General features: G+C 36.9%; 1 protein-coding gene across 1 annotated transcript in view; it reads right to left on the minus strand.

Annotated features, from left to right (window-relative positions):
* The window catches only part of LOC119250814 (cullin-4B-like), a 106,999-nt gene that overhangs the window by 38,502 nt on the left and 50,951 nt on the right, over positions 1-17,546 (minus strand). Inside the window, exons 18-19 of the mRNA XM_054697755.1 lie at positions 10,101-10,206; positions 9,858-10,030 (exon numbers count right to left, since the gene is read on the minus strand). Coding sequence (XP_054553730.1) covers positions 9,858-10,030; positions 10,101-10,206 — 279 coding nt within the window. The remainder of the gene's footprint in view (positions 1-9,857; positions 10,031-10,100; positions 10,207-17,546) is intronic.

Here is a 17,546-nt window from a genome sequence, read left to right on the forward strand (position 1 = left end):
AAGCCACCGGGTGCGTAAACTAAACAATATTTCCTGGACAACTGAGTACATAGAAAGTTAAAAAATACTTAGGAAGAAATGACAATGAAGACTATGGGAGTTAACTTTTTAAAAATGGTATATCTTTACATGGCCTCATATCTGGTCAAAAAAAGTCTATGGAGTTCACTTTAAATTTGTATTAAAAGTTTACTTGCATTTGTTTTTAAAAAGTTAGCAAACTACAACTGTCTGTAATAAAGGCCAATGATAATAACAAAAGTGAAACAAATAATGATGAATAATGTAATAATAAAAAACTGGACTAAGAGAGAATCTATATGATCCAGGCTAATATCAAGAAAAAGAAAAAATGTGAAGTTCTTACAATAAAGGAACTAGAAAAAGAACTATCAAAACCAGTAGTACAAGAAAATACTGAAATTAAAGAATAAGACAAAATAAAAATAAAAAAAACAGCTAGATACTTGAAAATTGACAAAACTTTTGGTAGATTCACTGAGACAAAAATATTAAATAATGAAAATTATCAAATTTTAAAACTGTACTCAAACAGGAATAAAAGGGAAGTTGTAACTTAGAACACAGGTATACAAAAATCATAGAAGATTACTATGAATAAATAAGTCAATAAATTAGTCAAACTAGAAGAAATGGGCAAATTCTCAGGATCATCTGAGTAAGAAATAAACAGAAAAGAACAGATCAGTCATAAAAGAGGAAAGTGAGGGGCCTCCCTGGTGGTGCAGGGGTTAAAGATGCGGTGCTCTCAAGCTATCACCAGCTATCACTACAGCATGAGTTTCATCCCTGGCTGGTCAGGAGCTAATCAACATGGCTCAGCAGACCTCTCTGGCCTTGCCCACTGCTCCCCTCAGCAGTGTATTTCAGTAGATCTGTCTGCTGTGCTCCCCACTCTGTTTCTGGTGAATCCTCTCACCCCCGACCTTTGGCTTACACCCAGTACTTGTATGCATAAATAAATAAATCTTTTAAAACAAGGAAATTGAAAAATGATAAAAATATCCTGCAAGACAAAAGTCTAGTATTAGAAGACTTCATAAGGGGTTTATGCCAATCTTTCTTGAGTCTTCAAAAAATTTGCATTGATAGAAAAGTTTTTAAACACCTTTTTTTTTTTGGTTAACACTACCCTTAGATAACAAGAGTGAAAACACAAAACAAAAAAACTACAACCCATGCCAATAATTGTATTTAACTACATCAATAAAAGGAAAGATAAAAATCATATGGCCATATCAAGATGCAGACAAAGCCTTTGACAAGATTCATTCATTCCTTTATGATAAAGTATTGCAACTGGAACAGAAGGAATAAACCTACACCTAGGAAAGACCACATATGATCACCTCACCATACAATAGTGAAACAAAACATTTCCCACTAAATGTCAGGAAGAAGACAGGATGCCCAATCTCAATACTATTATTTAAAATAATATTGGTAATCACAAAGTAACTTGACAAGAGAAGTGATAAAAGGATTCCAAATTTGAACAGAAGTAATAAAACTATCACCATCTGAAGACTGCATGACATACATAGAAAACCCTAAAAGCTCCATCAAAAAAATTATTCAACACAATAAAGTCACACAATAAAGAGCTAGGTTACAAAGTTACACAAAAATCTGCTGTATCCCTAGAAAAATACAACCTGCTGAGGATTAAGCACAGCAACAGAAATGTGAATAGACTCATTACTAGTCAGGCGACTGAATCAGTAACTATTGATCTTCCAACAAGCAGTCAGGGAATATAGAAAGTAATCTCCACAAAGGAAATCCCACTTGATTAATACAAGATTTCTCAGCAGAAACGCTGCAGGATCAGATATATAGCATATTCAGGGTATCTTCATATCTTTCAGATAGGAAGGATAAATGAAATCCTGAGAATCTGCACCAACAAGAGCTCTATCTTGCAAGAAATACAGAATTGAATTTCTCTTTTTTTTAAAAAAAGATTTATTTATTTGTGAATAAATACATACAAGAACTGTGGTACAGGCCGAGGTGTGGAGGATGAAAGGATTCACCAGAGACAGAGTGGAGAACAGAACAGGCAGATCTATGAAATACACTGCTGAAGGGAGCAGCGGGCAAGACAGGAGAGGTCTGCTGCACAATATGAGTAGCTCTCTGGCTGGCCAGGGATGGAACTTGTGCTACTGATGCTGCGGATAGCTTCACTGTGCTGTGCTTAACTTAACCTTTAGCCACCAGGGAGGCCCCAGAATTGAGTGTTTCACCATGAAGTGGAAAGACGCTATTCAGCAACACAAAATATGAGAGGCTGTATAAAACTCTGGTGAAGGTGAATGGTAGTCAGAATTAAAAACCTATAATGGTATTAGAACAGTGATTAAGCACTTAAAAGTACAGAGTTAAAGAAAATGATCAAATAGTATAGTTATTATAATTCAAGTAATTCACTGTATAAAAAATAAATTCAAACATCAAAAATATTAAAAAGGTAAAATGATAGAACCATTATAAGGAAAAAGGATATATATTGCTATCAACAAAAAAATTTTACCTATGAGATGCATTAATGTGGGCCTCACAGTAACCACAGGGTAAATATCTAGAACAGCATCATAAACATATAAAAGGAGGAGACTGAAAAAAATCATCAGGGAAAACCACCAAATTACAAATATAAGTAATGAAAGAAAAAATGGTGTGACAAAAACACCAGAAGATAAGTTGGCAAGAGTAAGTCCTTTCATAACAGCAATCACTCTCAATGTAAATTGCACAGTCACCAATCATAAGAGCATAGCGGCTAGACGGATTTATTTATTTTATTTTATTTTATTTTTCTAGAAGGATTTTAAAAAGTAAATAAACAAGACCCAACGATAGGAGACTCATTTTGGTTGTAAAGTTACATACAGAGGCTTAAGCAAAGGAATGGAACTAGACATGTTATGTAGGTGATAACCAAATCTAAATAAGTGTAGCCACACTTACATTAAAACAAATAGGTTCAAGGCTTAATCAGTAATATAATATAAAGAAGGGTGCTATACAAAGGGTCAATATAAATAGCAAAGTCTTTATCATTATTCACACACACAAATTTGGAACAGAGAAATATACTAAGCAAACAGTAGCACATTAAAACAAAAGATAGGGCAATACAACAACAACAGGAGACTTCAGTTTCATGGTAAGCAATGGATGGGCCATCCAGACAAGGAAACACTGAAGCTGAACCATTTTTAGAACACATGAAAATAACTGACACACATATTGCTCTTGAGTTGAGTACAGTGCACAAAGAACAGTCTCCAAGATAGACTAGTAGCATGTCATCTATCTTATTAGTGGGATTTGAGGACAACAAAATGGATATGTGGTTGACAGGGGCTGAGGGTAGGGAAACAGGAAATTTTCAAAGGATACACAATTTCAGTCATATATGAAATACGCAGCTTGCTGACCATAACTAGCAACTACAGTACACCTGAAAGTTCCTACGAGAATAGAGCTTTGTGTTCTCTACATAAGGGCAAAGCAAAACAGTAACTCTGTAAGACGCAGCAAGAGCTAATTAACATTTCTGTGATAAATAATTCACAGTAAATGTATCATCAAATTGTATTTTAAAGATATACAGTTTTACATGCAATTTGCAGCAACATGGATGGCGCTGGAAGGGATCCTGCTCAGTGAAATAAGCCAGAAAGAAAAAGAAAAATACCGGATGGTCTCACTCAGCAGGAATCTAGAAAATCTAAACAAGGGACCAGGAAAAAGAATATCTATAAGAAAGAAAAATGAAAATCAACAAACAACTATGAACCAGAGACACTCTATTGGGGGAGGGGGGAAGGAGGGATCAGGGCCAAAATAAGGGGGTTGCAATTGTATAGGGAATATAAAGATAAAATTAAAAAAAAAAATTAAAAAAGATTAAAAAATATATACAGTGTAAATGTCAGTTGTACCTCAATAAAGATGAAAAAATTAAATGAAAGACAAAAACCACCTTTTGTCCTCTCAACAGAAGAAAAAGCACTTGACAAGATTCAACACTTTTTAATTTTAAAAAACACAGAGCAATGAACAGAAGTATGGCCCTCCTTAGTGGTGCAGGGGTTAAAGACACAGTGCTATCAGGCTATTGCCAGGCCACTGCAGCTTGAGTTAGATCCCTGGCTGGTAGGAAGTTAACCAACATGGCATAGCAGACCTCTCCTTATTCTCCTGCTGCTCCCCTCAGCAGTTTTTTTCAGTAGATCTGCCTATTCTGCTCCCCACTCTAATTGGTGAATCCTCTCACCCTCACCCCACACTTTGGGTTACACCCTAGTTCTTGTATGCATAAATAAACATTTTTTTTTTTTTTAAAGAACAGAAGCTAACTACCTTGACCTTATGAAGGCCTAACATGAAAAGCAAAACAAAACATCCTATTCACTGGTGAAAGACTGAAAATTCTCGATAGCTTCAAATAAAATACAAGACTGCGTACTCTCACCACATCGATAAATAACTACTAGAAGTCCTAGGCAGAGCACTTACAAAGAACAAGTACCAAGTTAAAAAGGGGTAAGTTAAATAATCACTGTTAAAACTTCATTATTTTCATGTATCAAACATTAGGATAACATAAAATCTGTTAGGCTAAGTTAAGTAGTTTTTCAACATAATCATTTCACTTCTACACTAAAAGTGAATAATTAAAAAGGAAACTATTGTAATAACTCTATCTTCAAAAAGCCAAACTCATCAGTATACACCATGACTATTTAGGATGGAATACAAGAAGGTTCCTTATGAGCATGTCAATCTTGAGGTATAGTACACATGTTAATACTACACATTAATACAGTAATGGATCAAAATCCCAAATTCATTACAGTAAGTACAGCAAAAGCATTTGATAAAATTCAGTACCAGCTAATGATAAAAAAAAAATACCCTCAATAATTAGAATACACCTCCACACAATCAAAGCTCAGAGTTAACATTGGACCTTTGGAGTGGCAAGTTGGAGTATTACCTCTAATATCATTATCAAGGTAAGAGTATCCAGTCTTACCTTTCCTTTTAAAACATTAGACTGGGCCTCCCCGGTGGCACAGCGGTTGAGCGCTGCGTTGCGAAGCTGCCCACAGCCTCTGTGGTGCCGGTTCGATCCCCAGCTGCTCCCCGGCCACCAGAGGAGGCCACCGGAGGAAGGCCCCACATGGCGTGCAGACCTCTCCTGCCACCCGCTGCTCCCCTCAGCGGTGTATTTCGGTCCTTCTGCCTGCTCTGCTCCCCACTCTGGCTCTGGCGAATTCTCTCACCCTCCCGCGCTTCTGACTGTACCCAGTGCTTATATAAATAAATGAATAAATATTTAAAATAAATAAATAAATAAATAAAACATACGAGACATCCAAATAAGAAAAACTTAAGACAGGCTCACCAGGCTGAAAGACATCAAGCTACATCTTTCCAAGGAGGGTTTCTTACACACAGAAAATCCTAGACCCCATAAGAAAAAGTATTCACATGTATTGAATAAAATTGCAGACACAGAAGTCACACACAAAAATCAGTGTACATTAACATTATGACCTAAACAAAAAAGAAGCACATAAATAAATTTCACTTACAAAAGCAACAAAAAGAATAAAAGTACTTAGAATCAAACTCTGGTGAGGTGAAAGCTAAACAATACAAAAAACACATTGTGAAACACATTCACAAAAAGACAATCCCATACCTATGACTGGAGTCATAATATTGTCAAGATATTCACATTATCCACAGCAATTTTCAGAAAACACACACTCTGCAACAAAATCAAAACAGCATTTTGACAGAAAGATAACTATCCTAAAATTCACATGGGACCACAAAGACCCTAAATGATTAAATAATGATGAGAGTGAAGAATAATGGTGAAAGTATGATGATCCTTTGTTGTAAAAACTACAGTAAATCAAAGTTATGGTACTGGAATATATAGAAATTATCCAATGCATATACAATCAACTAATCCAGGTGCCAGGAATACATACAGAGATAATCCCTCACAAATAGCAGCAGAAAAATTGGATATCCACATGGGCCTTTATCATAAAATCAACTCAAAACAGACAAGACACATTTAAAATATGAAATGATAAAACACTTATAAGAAAATATGGGGAAATATTCTAGACATTTAACTGGGCAATGCTTTTTCATTGATAAGACACTGAAAGCATAGATGGTCAAAAGATCTAAAATGGTGCTCAAATCAATAATTAGGAAAGTTCAAATAAAAAACACCACAGAGACATTGCATCATGTAAAATGTGACAATAGTACTACTCATGTTACGACAGATGTTATCAAAAAATAAAATACTATAGAGAGAAGGATATGAGGAATGTGAATCCTTTTACAATGCTGACAATGTTAACTGGCACAGTAACCGCGGAAAATTGAAATTCCACTCTCAAAGAAGGACACACTCTAATGGAGATCTCAAATAGATGGCAATAAACATGAGCTCCATGTTTCTTGCAGCATTATTCATAACAGATATAGAAGACCCTAAATGTACACTGGTGGAGGAATGAATAAACAAGATGTAGTATATGCATGTATAAAAGAACATAATTCATGATTAAAAAATAAAGAATTTCCTGCCATTAGTGAAAACATCTTAAGAAAAACAAACCAAGGTCTCCCTGGTGGTGCAGGAGGTTGAACACCATGCTGTGAAGCTGTCTGCAGCCTCTGTAGCACGGGTTTGATCCCCGGCCGTCCAGGGAACAACCCACATGCACAGCAGACCTCTCCTGCATTGCCCACTGCTCCCCTCGGCAGTGTCTTCGGTCCTTCTGCCTGTTCAGCTCCCAGCTCTGTCTTGGGTGTATCCTCTCACCCTCCCGTGCCTCTGGCCTGTATCCCAGTTCTTGTACAAAAATAAATAAATATTTAAAAAAAAAAGACAAACCAGGCACTGAAAGACAAATACTTCATGATCTCACATACATTTGGAATCTAAAAGAAGAGATGAGAAGAGATCAGAAGAAGAAAATAGAACCATGGTTACCAAGAATGGGGTCAGAGATTAGTGAGGTGTTGGTCAGAGGATACATTGTTTCAGTTACACAAAATGAACACGCTCCCATATCAAGTAGAATGTGAGTATTCTCAATAATATATCATCTGCTTGCAATGCGGCAAGATGATCTCACCAACATCAAAAAAATTCTATTATGTAGAAAAGTAGTGATGATGTGATGAATAAATTATAGATTTATGAAGCAACTTTATTTATACTAAAATGAGTTTACCCATCAAATTTTACCATTTTTATAGTCAATTTCACCTCAAAATGCAGAAAAGAAATAATGGTTTTGCAACATTAAAAATGAATCTCCAGGACCCCTGGTGGTACCAGGGGTTAAGATGCAACCTATGAAGCTATCCGCCAGCCACTGCAGCACCAGTTCAATGCCCAGCCATGGAGATACCGACATGGTGCAGCAGACCTCTCCTGACTTGTCCACAGCTTCCCTCAGCAGTGTATTTCAGTCAGTCCACCTGTTCTGTTCCCCACTCTGTCTCTGGTGAATCTTCTCACCTCTGCACCTCTGGCCTGTCCCCCAATTCTTGTGTGCATAAGTAAATAAATCTTAAAAAAGAAGAAACTCAGGAATAAAATTAATGAAGTAGATTAAAAGACACAGTGAAAATTATGTGACTATGAGAAAAAAATTAAAAAAAAGAACAAAGACATGCTATGTTCACGAACTGGAAGGCAGAAAGTTGTCTGAATAAGTGAGGACAATGATGCTAAAGGATTCTATACAAACTATGAAAACCCTATCAATACTACTTTTTAAGTATTTATTTATTTATACATACAAGAATTGGTGTACAGGCCAGAGCTATGGTGGGGGAGGTGAAAAGATTCACCAGAGACAGAGTGGGAAACACAACAGGCGGATTGACTGAAATCCACTGCTGAGGGGAGTAGCGGGTGAGTCAGGAGAGGTCTGCTGTGCCATGTGAGTAGCTCCCTGGCTGCGGATGGAACCCCCGCCAAAGTGGCTGCGGCGAGCCTCATAGGTTGCATCTTAACCCCTTGCACCACCAGGGAGGCCTGCCTATCAATATTCTAATAGAACTTTTTGCAGAAATGAAAAATCTCAAATTCGTATGGACTTTATGAAAGAATTCCTAAAGTCAAATGAGTAAGGAAAAGATGAGCAAAGCTATATAATCTACTATAATTTCAAAATACATTACACAAAACTAGAGTCATCAGTGAATACTGCTATGTGACACTGACAGAAAGGTAGTGACATGGACCAATGAAAGAAATGCAGAGGTAGATGTATATTATCAAGAGATCTTCAAAGGTTTTCTAGCACCACTCAATCTGAAAGAAAATATCCTTTAAAATGGTGGGGGAGAAAAATTGTTTAAAAATGAATAACGAACATTGTTTAAAAATAAACAATGATGTTAAAAATATATAAGTAAAAAACCTTTCATTTCTCCACATACAGACCTATTGAACTACACGCTACTATAAATCTTGAAGTACCTAGAACACACACATATATATTTAAACTATATATAACAAACATATATATATATATATATATATATATATAGTCTTAAAAAAAGATGGGAAAACATGCAACAGAATAAAGAGAGCCTGTATGTTATTTAACCTACAAACAAAAATTAACTCAAAGAGCATTAAAGACCAAAACAGGCAACAAAAACTGTAAAATACCTAGCAGGAAACAAGGGAAATCTTCATGATAGTGGATATGGAAATAATTTTTGGAAAGGTTATCAAAAGCAAAGATAAAAGCAAAATAGACAAATGACACTATAATAAACTTAGAAATTTGAGCATCAAAGACCACAAACAACAGAATGAAAGGCAACCCTTGCAATGGGAGAAAACCATTCCAAGCCCCCCATGGGATTAACCCAAGATTTTATTTAAAAAAATTCTGAAATTCAGCCACAAAAAATAAGGCAGGTAAAAAAGAGCAAAGTACTTTTCTAAAGATAATGTACAATTGGCCAAAAGCATATGATGGACATCTCAGCATCACTAATCAGCATAGACATGCAAGTCAGAATGAGAAATGACACTATTAAATAATATACAAAATAACAGTTAACGCACCAAAGAATGGAGAAAATGAGCCCTGATGATGAAACTATAAAATAGTGCCACCACTGTGAAAAAGCTTGGTAAGTCCTCAGAGATGTTAAAAATAAAACTACTATATGATCCAGCCGATGACACTTTTGGCCATGTATCCAAAATAAGCGAAAGAAGAATTTTAATTCATACCCATCTTAATTAGCCAAACTATGGAGGCAACCCATGTGCAACTATAAATGACCAGATAAAATGAGATGTGTAATAATGAAACACTTATCAGGTGTAAATCAGTGACATCTATTACATGCTGCAGCATGTAAAAAGTAAACCAGTCAAAAAACCCCAAATACTGAATGCTTCTATGGTAGGAACCTCACAGATGAGGTTTATAAATCAGTCCAGTCACAGGCATAGAAAGGAAAAATACTGCTTACCAGAGCTTGGGATAAGTAAATTAGTAATTAAATGAAAAATTTCCCCTTTTTTTTAAGTAAATTCCCAGTAAAGAAAGCAAACATTGTAAAAAAGGAAAAATGATGTGAAATATACATAAATAAAAACTGAAAAATGGCAGGCATTTCTTGTAAAACCTGTGTATACTCTCTCTCTCACACACACTTTGAAAATGCTAAATTTTGGTTTTATCACATCAAAAAAACATTGTAATTGCTAACAGAAAAGCACAAAAATATGTTATAAGAAATACCGTTTCTTTCATCTGGATTTGATTAATCTTTATCTTGAAGAGTTTATGTTTGAATTCATCATTATAAAAAAATTTGTCACCATCTTCCACATCTCTTCCTTTTGGATTTTTGTTGAGAACTCTTGCTTTGCCACAAGCTAATGACTGTAAGGTTCTTCTTAGTTCTCTGTCCTCTGAATTAGAAAAAAATAGTTTAGCATTTTTATCTTGCCACATATTTAAACAAGTATGTTGGATACTTACCTACTCTGGTAGCCACCTTAATTTCTTCCAAACTGAACTGATCACCTTCATTAAACATCAAAAGCACTAATGCTTGGACAAGGGACACTTGAAGTTCTTTTTTGCCCTGTTAGAAATAGTGTTACATTAATTTCATGGAGAAAAATAAACCACTGATTATCCAAATATGATTCAGTTACATTTTTATTTTAGACATTGACAAGATTTAAAACAAGGGTGATAGGAATTGTACTGGGACTATAAGCATGATGAAAATGCATACATTGTACAAACAATTAAAAATGATGTAAAAAAAATATAGGGCCTCCCCGGTGGCTCAGCAGTTGAGCACTGGGTTGGGAAGCTGGCTGCAGCCTCTGCAGCGCCGGTTCGATCCCCAGCCACTGGACAAGGGTCCCACACGGTGCGCAGACCTCTCCTGCCACCCGCTGCTCTCCTCAGCAGTGTGCTTTGTCAGTCTGCCTGTTCTGCTCTCCCCTCTGGCTCTGGTGAATTCTCTCATCCATCCTTCTGACTGTACCCAGTGCTTGTATAAATAAATAAATAAAAATCTTAAAAAAAAAGGATGTAAAAATATTTTTAAAATAAGTATTTAAAGTAGCAGAATTAATGTTAATTTTGGTAACGTTAATTGTTATATAGAACTTCTACAGTTTTACACAGAGTTTTGAGATGATCTGGAGAATAGAGGGAAACATGAAAAAAAAAAAAAAGTTAAGTTTGGCAGCTTCCCTGGTGGCACAAGGGGTTAATACTCAGAACTATAAAGCCATCCATAGCCACTGCAGCACCAGTTTGATCCCTGGCCAGGAAGCTGACTCACATGGTGCAGCAGATCTCTCCTGTCTCCCCTACTGCTCCCTTCAACAGTGTATTTCAGTAAATCCACCTATTCTGCTCTCTACTCTGTCTCTAGTGAATCCTCTTACCACTACTCCCTCCCCACACCTCTGGTCTACACCTCAGCTCTTGTATGCATAAAATAAATTTAAAAAAGTAAAAATAAAATGTGAGTTTGTTCTGTAGAAGTCAAAATAGTGCTCAAAGTGGCTGGTGATTGTACAAAACTATGGAATTTAGTAAGCACATTACACACATTTCTTACAACAAATTAAGTAAAATAATTTCATTCATATTTTAAACACAAAGAAACAAATACCACAAAGATTACTCTCAGACTTTCGCCCTTGATAGGATGGGGACAAGAGAGGTCAATTTGATAGGGGTAATTTGCACCAGGAATTTGATGGTGGGTGTGGTATCAGACTATGAATGAATGGATAAAATGTGATATATAATAGTGGAATACTTATTAAGATATATATGAATGACATCTGTGGAATTTAGGAAGACATTTTCATTTACTAGGATGTAAAGCTATATGCCTGAAATTTACATACTTGTAAACACTGATTTTAAAAAGGAATTTAATGAGTTTTTAGTTGGCATTTCCCTGATGTAAGTGATGATGAGAATGTTTTCATGTGCTGGTCATCACCTCTATCTATGTCTTCTCTGGACAACTGCCTTTTTAGCGCTTCTGCCCATTTTTTGAGTGGGTTATCTCATTTGTTAAGTGTTCTTTTGCAGATCTTGCAAAAGTCAGTGATATTTTCCTTCACTGTACAGAAGACTTTTGCAGTTAGATGTAATCTCAATTGTTCATATTTTTTTTTTAAATAGCTGGTGACAAATACACAAACCCAACACCGAAACCAATATTGTAGGGCATTTTGCCTATGTTTTCTTCAAGTATTTTATGGCTTCAGTATTGCACCAAGCTTTTAATCTATTTGAGTTAATTTTGCAATGGTGTAAGGCAGTGATCTAGTTTTATTATTAAACATGTCTCTGCTGTGCAGTTTTACTAACACCATTTTATTAAAAAGAATGCTTTCTCCCAATGCATCCTGTACCTTCTTTGCCACAGATTAACTGTCCTTATAAGTGTGGGTTTATTTCTGGGCTCTCCATTCTATTCCACTGATTAGCATGACTGATTTTATTCTAGTAACATATTGTTTTGATTAGTAAAGTTTTGTAGTATAGTTTGAAGACTGAAATTGTGGTAACACAGCTCTTCTGAAAAACCAGTGTCAGCGATGATATTTCCTTATAAAATGTAACACTGTTGGTAGGAATATAGACTGGTTCAGTTGCCATGAAAAACATTATGGAGGCATTCTCAAAATATTAAAAATAGATTTATCATATGACCTAGCAATTCCACTCCTAGCTAACTACCTAAAGAATACAAAACTGCTAATTTGAAGAAATACATGCACTCTAATGTTTAGTAGAGCACTATTTTCAACAGCCACTGTATGGAAACACAGAGAGATGGGTGGATTAAGAAAAGGTGGTGTATAGAAAGAAGGGAGTACTATGCATTTAAGTACAAACAGAAAAGATGATCTCTTGCCATCTGTGACAAAATAGGACTGGAGAAGATAATGCTAAGTGAAATAAAGCAGAAGAACAAAGACAAATACAGGATAGATTCACTTACATGTCTAATAGAAAAGCAAAACAGTGATAGAAAAATGAACCAAAAATAAACTCAAGCAATCTGACTTGGAATTGAGTCAGTGAGGGAAAGGGGTTTGGGGGGAGGGTCGGCTAAAGCAGAGTGTGGAGGGTGCCCAAAGGACTATGGGTGCATTGAGGATCAAATACAGTGCTGTAAACAAAGGTTGCCACAATGAAAATGTTAAATTAATAAATTAAAATGGAATTAAATATATCTATATTTTTCTATTCATTACTAAGATATTTATAACACTATGTAAACAACTGTCCCAGCTGATTCTTCTAGCCACCATTCACAGAAAGCAAGTGTGTCTTACAGTCATGATCAGGAAAATTAATGTTATTATAACGTCCAAACCAATCAAAATATTTGTACACATTCAATGCAATTTGTGTTAAAATGTCAAAAGGTTTGAAATATAAGCTGAAATAGTGAAAAACAATTCTAAAATTTGTAAGGCAGCAAACAGACGCCCCAAAGGCCAAAGACATGCTGAGAAAGAAAAAGGCTGAAACACCTCATCTCTTGACTTCAAACTATACTTCCACAAATTTAGAATAATCAAGCCAAAAAAAAATTCACAGGGCAACAGAAGAGAACAGAGTTCAGAAATAAAATGCTGACTATATAGTCAGCTAGTCTTTGAAAAGGGAGCCAAGAATACTTAATGAAAAATGGACAGTATACTCAATAAACAGTTGTCAGAAAATGGATAACCATATGCAGAAGAATGAAATTGAAACCCTAAATTATACCAATTACAACAACTAACTGAAAATGGATTAAAATTTAAGGCTTGGGCCTCCCTGGTGGCCAAAGGGGTTAAATCTCAGCACTACAAAGATAGCAGCAGCCACTGCAGCACGAGTTCAATTCCCAGCTCCCTGGCTAAGGCATGACGGTACATATACATAAACAATAGAAGATTATTTAGCCACAAAAAATGGGAAATTCTGTGATTTATGACTGTGAATAAAATTTCGTGGGCATGACTCAGGTGAAATAAGTCAAACCACAATAAACAAATACTGTGTGTATTCACTCATAGATAGAATCCAAAGAATGTGAACTCACTGGGAAAAAAAAGTCACTTTGGTTGATGGGAAACTACAGAGGGAACTCAGAGACAAATTAAAGTGGTCCATAATGTGTGATGAGTAATTTCTGGACAGGTAGACAGCAAAGAGACTACAATTAACAATACTTCTGTTACATATTTAAACAATACTATATACTGCTAAGATAATGAAGTACATTTTAATACACAACTCTGTGGATTGTTGTTATTATTTTTTAAATATTTATTTTATTTATGCATACAAGAACTGGGGTACAGCAAGAGGTGTGTGGGGGGTGAGAGGATTCACCAGAGACAGGGCAGGGAACAGAACAGGCAGACTGACTGAAATACACTGCTAAGGGGAGCAGTGGGCGAACCAGGAGAGGTTGGCTGTGCCATATGGATTGCCCCCTGGCTGGCCAGGAATCAATCTCATGCTGCAGTGACTGTGGATAGCTTCCTAGATTGTGTCTAAACCCCTTGCACCACGAGGGAGGTCTGGCAATGAATTATTAATTAACTTCTTGCAGAAATCTTTTTACACAATATATACTTTTGTCAGATTGGGATGTGATATATATTGTACTTTCACAACTGTTGTTAATTATATCAGTTAAGCTGGAAAAGTTCTTAATTTTGAAAAAAATCATATTAGGGGGGAAAAAGAATTATCAAATGACCCAAGCAGTCTTGAAGCTGGATATGTATTAAGAAAAACAAAGAAATTGTTTCTTCAATTTAATCATATCAGAATACCATAGCATTATAGCATTATGGACAACAGCCACATACAAAAACTGTGTAAGTGTCCATCAACAGATGGCGAATAAAGAGAATGTGAGCTTCTCCAACCACACAACATAGAAGAAAGCAAGCTTAGGATCACCTTCTCACTGAAATCTATTACAAAATCACATGCTCAAAGGCAGACTCAGAAGCCCCTGATAGTCTTGGACTTTCCCACAGAGAACTCAAAATAAGGTCGGTGGCTGGTGAGGGCAAAGAGAAGGTGGAGGTAGAGGGAAACACTTCTGGGAGCATAGATAGTGTAGCAGGAAGGATGGCTGTGGGCCATCTGTATACAGCACAGCAGGGCACTCCAAGGCATTGTGGGGTGCTTGAAATCCTGAAAGGAAATTTCCAGAAAGAGAGTCCATCATGCATGACCATGGGGGCAACCTGAGACACTGGGAACCCTGTGACTGGTGCAATCAAGGAAAGCTCTACTCCCAACCCCCCTCATCAGGAAAAGACAAACTGGGATCTTAACAGCACAGATAAGATGGTGAGATAACTCAATAACCCTTCTTAAGGTATCAAGAGGACATGCAGAGCTTCTAGTCCCAGACTCTCAGAAGCAGCATGGCAGTTGAATCAGAGGTAAGATGGCAGTGGTGGCTGTGACAGTCACTGCCTATGGTCAAAGCTGGACAAGCAACCACAAATGCTTCTTCGGCACCGACTGCGTGCTGGATCCAAGTAAGTCCTGACATGAGCCATGTTGACCAGAAGTAGCTCTCCTCACCAAGAGACTCAAGCTTCAGATCACCATCTGACCCATGGTAGGAAAGAGGAGCATGGAGGCAGTGTTAAGTAAGGCAAAGGGAACACCCAACAGAGCTAGCTGTGGAGGCAGAAGAGAGGGGGCAGAGACAAATAACTTCACTCCCCAACAAAACTGCGGTTGAGTATTTAAGCCCCAGTATCTCGTCTGGCCCCACCTGACACCAAGGTTAATTAAGAAGAAAAAGAAAAGTAAACCCCCAACATTCCTCCCAATTCCCATCCCACAATACACACACACAGAGGCAATACACATGCCTGGGAAAAAAGGAATGTTGGCAGACCACCCGAAAGATTACAACAGAAATATAAAGGATACAGAAATAGAGGACCTATCACACAAGGACTTTAAAACAAGTTTACCATGTTGTAAGACCTTCTGTCAAAGGCAGTTGGGCAGGTATAAGATCTCAGCAAGGAGATCTGGGGAAAAATGCCTCACCAAAGAGACTGACAATAATAAAACAACACAAAAGAGATTCTCAAAAATTAAGACAAATTGGTTGCTTTAATAGACTAACACTAGCAGATTAAGAAATTTCAAAAATAGAAGACACAAATGTATGAATAACCCCATCAGGAAAAGAAGGATAAACAAGACATTAAGAAAAATGAAGAAACTCTATGAGAAATATCAGGTAATTTCCAGTTATAAATAGGAAGAAAATGTAAGTGTACTGGGTTTTCATAAAGTGAAGAGAGCACAGATCCTATGGCTATGTGATTTTCTTTCACTGTTAGTGTAAGTTTTTGCTCTTCAGGTTTATTTTCTGTGCGTTTGCTGGCTTTGGGCTTACCGCATGCACCTATCATGAAACTTTCTCCAAAATGGTATTTCCCTTCCATGTAGAAAAACAGACTGCAATAAACATAATATGGTAAATATGCATATGAAATCTGAGGGTTTACTTGATTAGGTCCAACAAAGAAATCAGGTGATTCTGATTTTACCCTTTAAAAATATAAACATCTGATTGCTAAGAATCCTAGGATATAAGCACGGTTTTTTCCTCTGTTCAATTCAAATATTAGTTACTACTTTTTAGAGACTCCCTTTACCCAAACCCACTGAGGTAGAAGTGAAAACAAAAAGCTCTCCTATAGTCCCTTAATGCTTTGATCACTGGCACACAGTTGATTTCTAAACTTATGATATAGGGATCAGCGTCTTGTTAATGGGTAAGAAAATCACACTGGCCATTGACAGTGCTTGGATTGCCAGTGTAAAGACAAAGCTTGTCAGTAATAAAAGGTTTAGGTGAGGTGGATACATTAGTCCCTATGGCTGCTGTAACAAATCACTACAAACCCTGCGGTTTAAAACATTTTCTCCCAGAGCTCTAGGGGACAGAAACTCAAGGTATTAGTGGGGCTGAACTCCCCAGAGGCTCTAGGTAAGAACGCATTCCCCATCTCTTTCAATTTATACAGTGTGCTACCACCCTTGGCTTGTGCTGCATTCTCCAATCTCTGGTTCCATCTTCATATAGCACCTTGTTGTGTGTGTGTGTGTGTGTGTGTGTGTGTGTGTGTGTGTGTGTGTATGTGTGTGTGTAATCTGGACTCTCCATATCAAGAGTCTTTCGTCACATCTGCAAAAACCCTTTCCAAATAAAGAATATTTACAAATTAAGAGGATTAGGCAGCGGAGTTACATTTGGAACTAATTTGCAAACTCATGTACAGGATAAAGATAAAGATGCAGATGAGAAAAATGTAGCTAAACCCTGGAGTAATCTAATCAGAGGTTCAGATAATGGATGCCAGTTGATAAACACACACAAGTTTCATTGTTTCTCATGTTCCAAGTAGCTACCTTATACCTGGGCCTTAAAGGTAATCTCTGGAAGATACTTTTTTTTTTTTTTTTTTGAAGATTTATTTATTTATTTATACAAGAACTGGGGCACAGGCCAGATGCGTGGGAGGGTGAGTGGATTCACTAGAGACAGAGCAGGGAGCAGAACAGGCAGACTGATGGAATACACTACTGAGGGGAGCAGCGAGAAAGACAGGCGAGGTCTGCAGCACCATGTGGGACCCTCGCCAACCGGCTGGGATCAAACCTGCGCTGCAGAGGCTGAGGACAGCTTCACAGTGAGGTGCTCAATCACCTGTGCCACCAGGGGAGGCCCTGGAAGATACTTTATATTATTCTCTCAATTTCATTCATATCAGCAAATCAGAATATTAATGTACTACCGTGTTTTACACAACCCAAGGAGACTCTGTGCTGGCATTTTTAATATTGAGAGGAATTTTCAACAAAACACTTTATGACACTAAGTTATGG

This window comes from Talpa occidentalis, unplaced genomic scaffold, assembly GCF_014898055.3.
Source record: "Talpa occidentalis isolate TD23 unplaced genomic scaffold, MPIMG_talOcc4v2.1 talOcc4.18, whole genome shotgun sequence".
In the NCBI taxonomy this organism is placed as follows: Eukaryota; Metazoa; Chordata; class Mammalia; order Eulipotyphla; family Talpidae; genus Talpa; species Talpa occidentalis.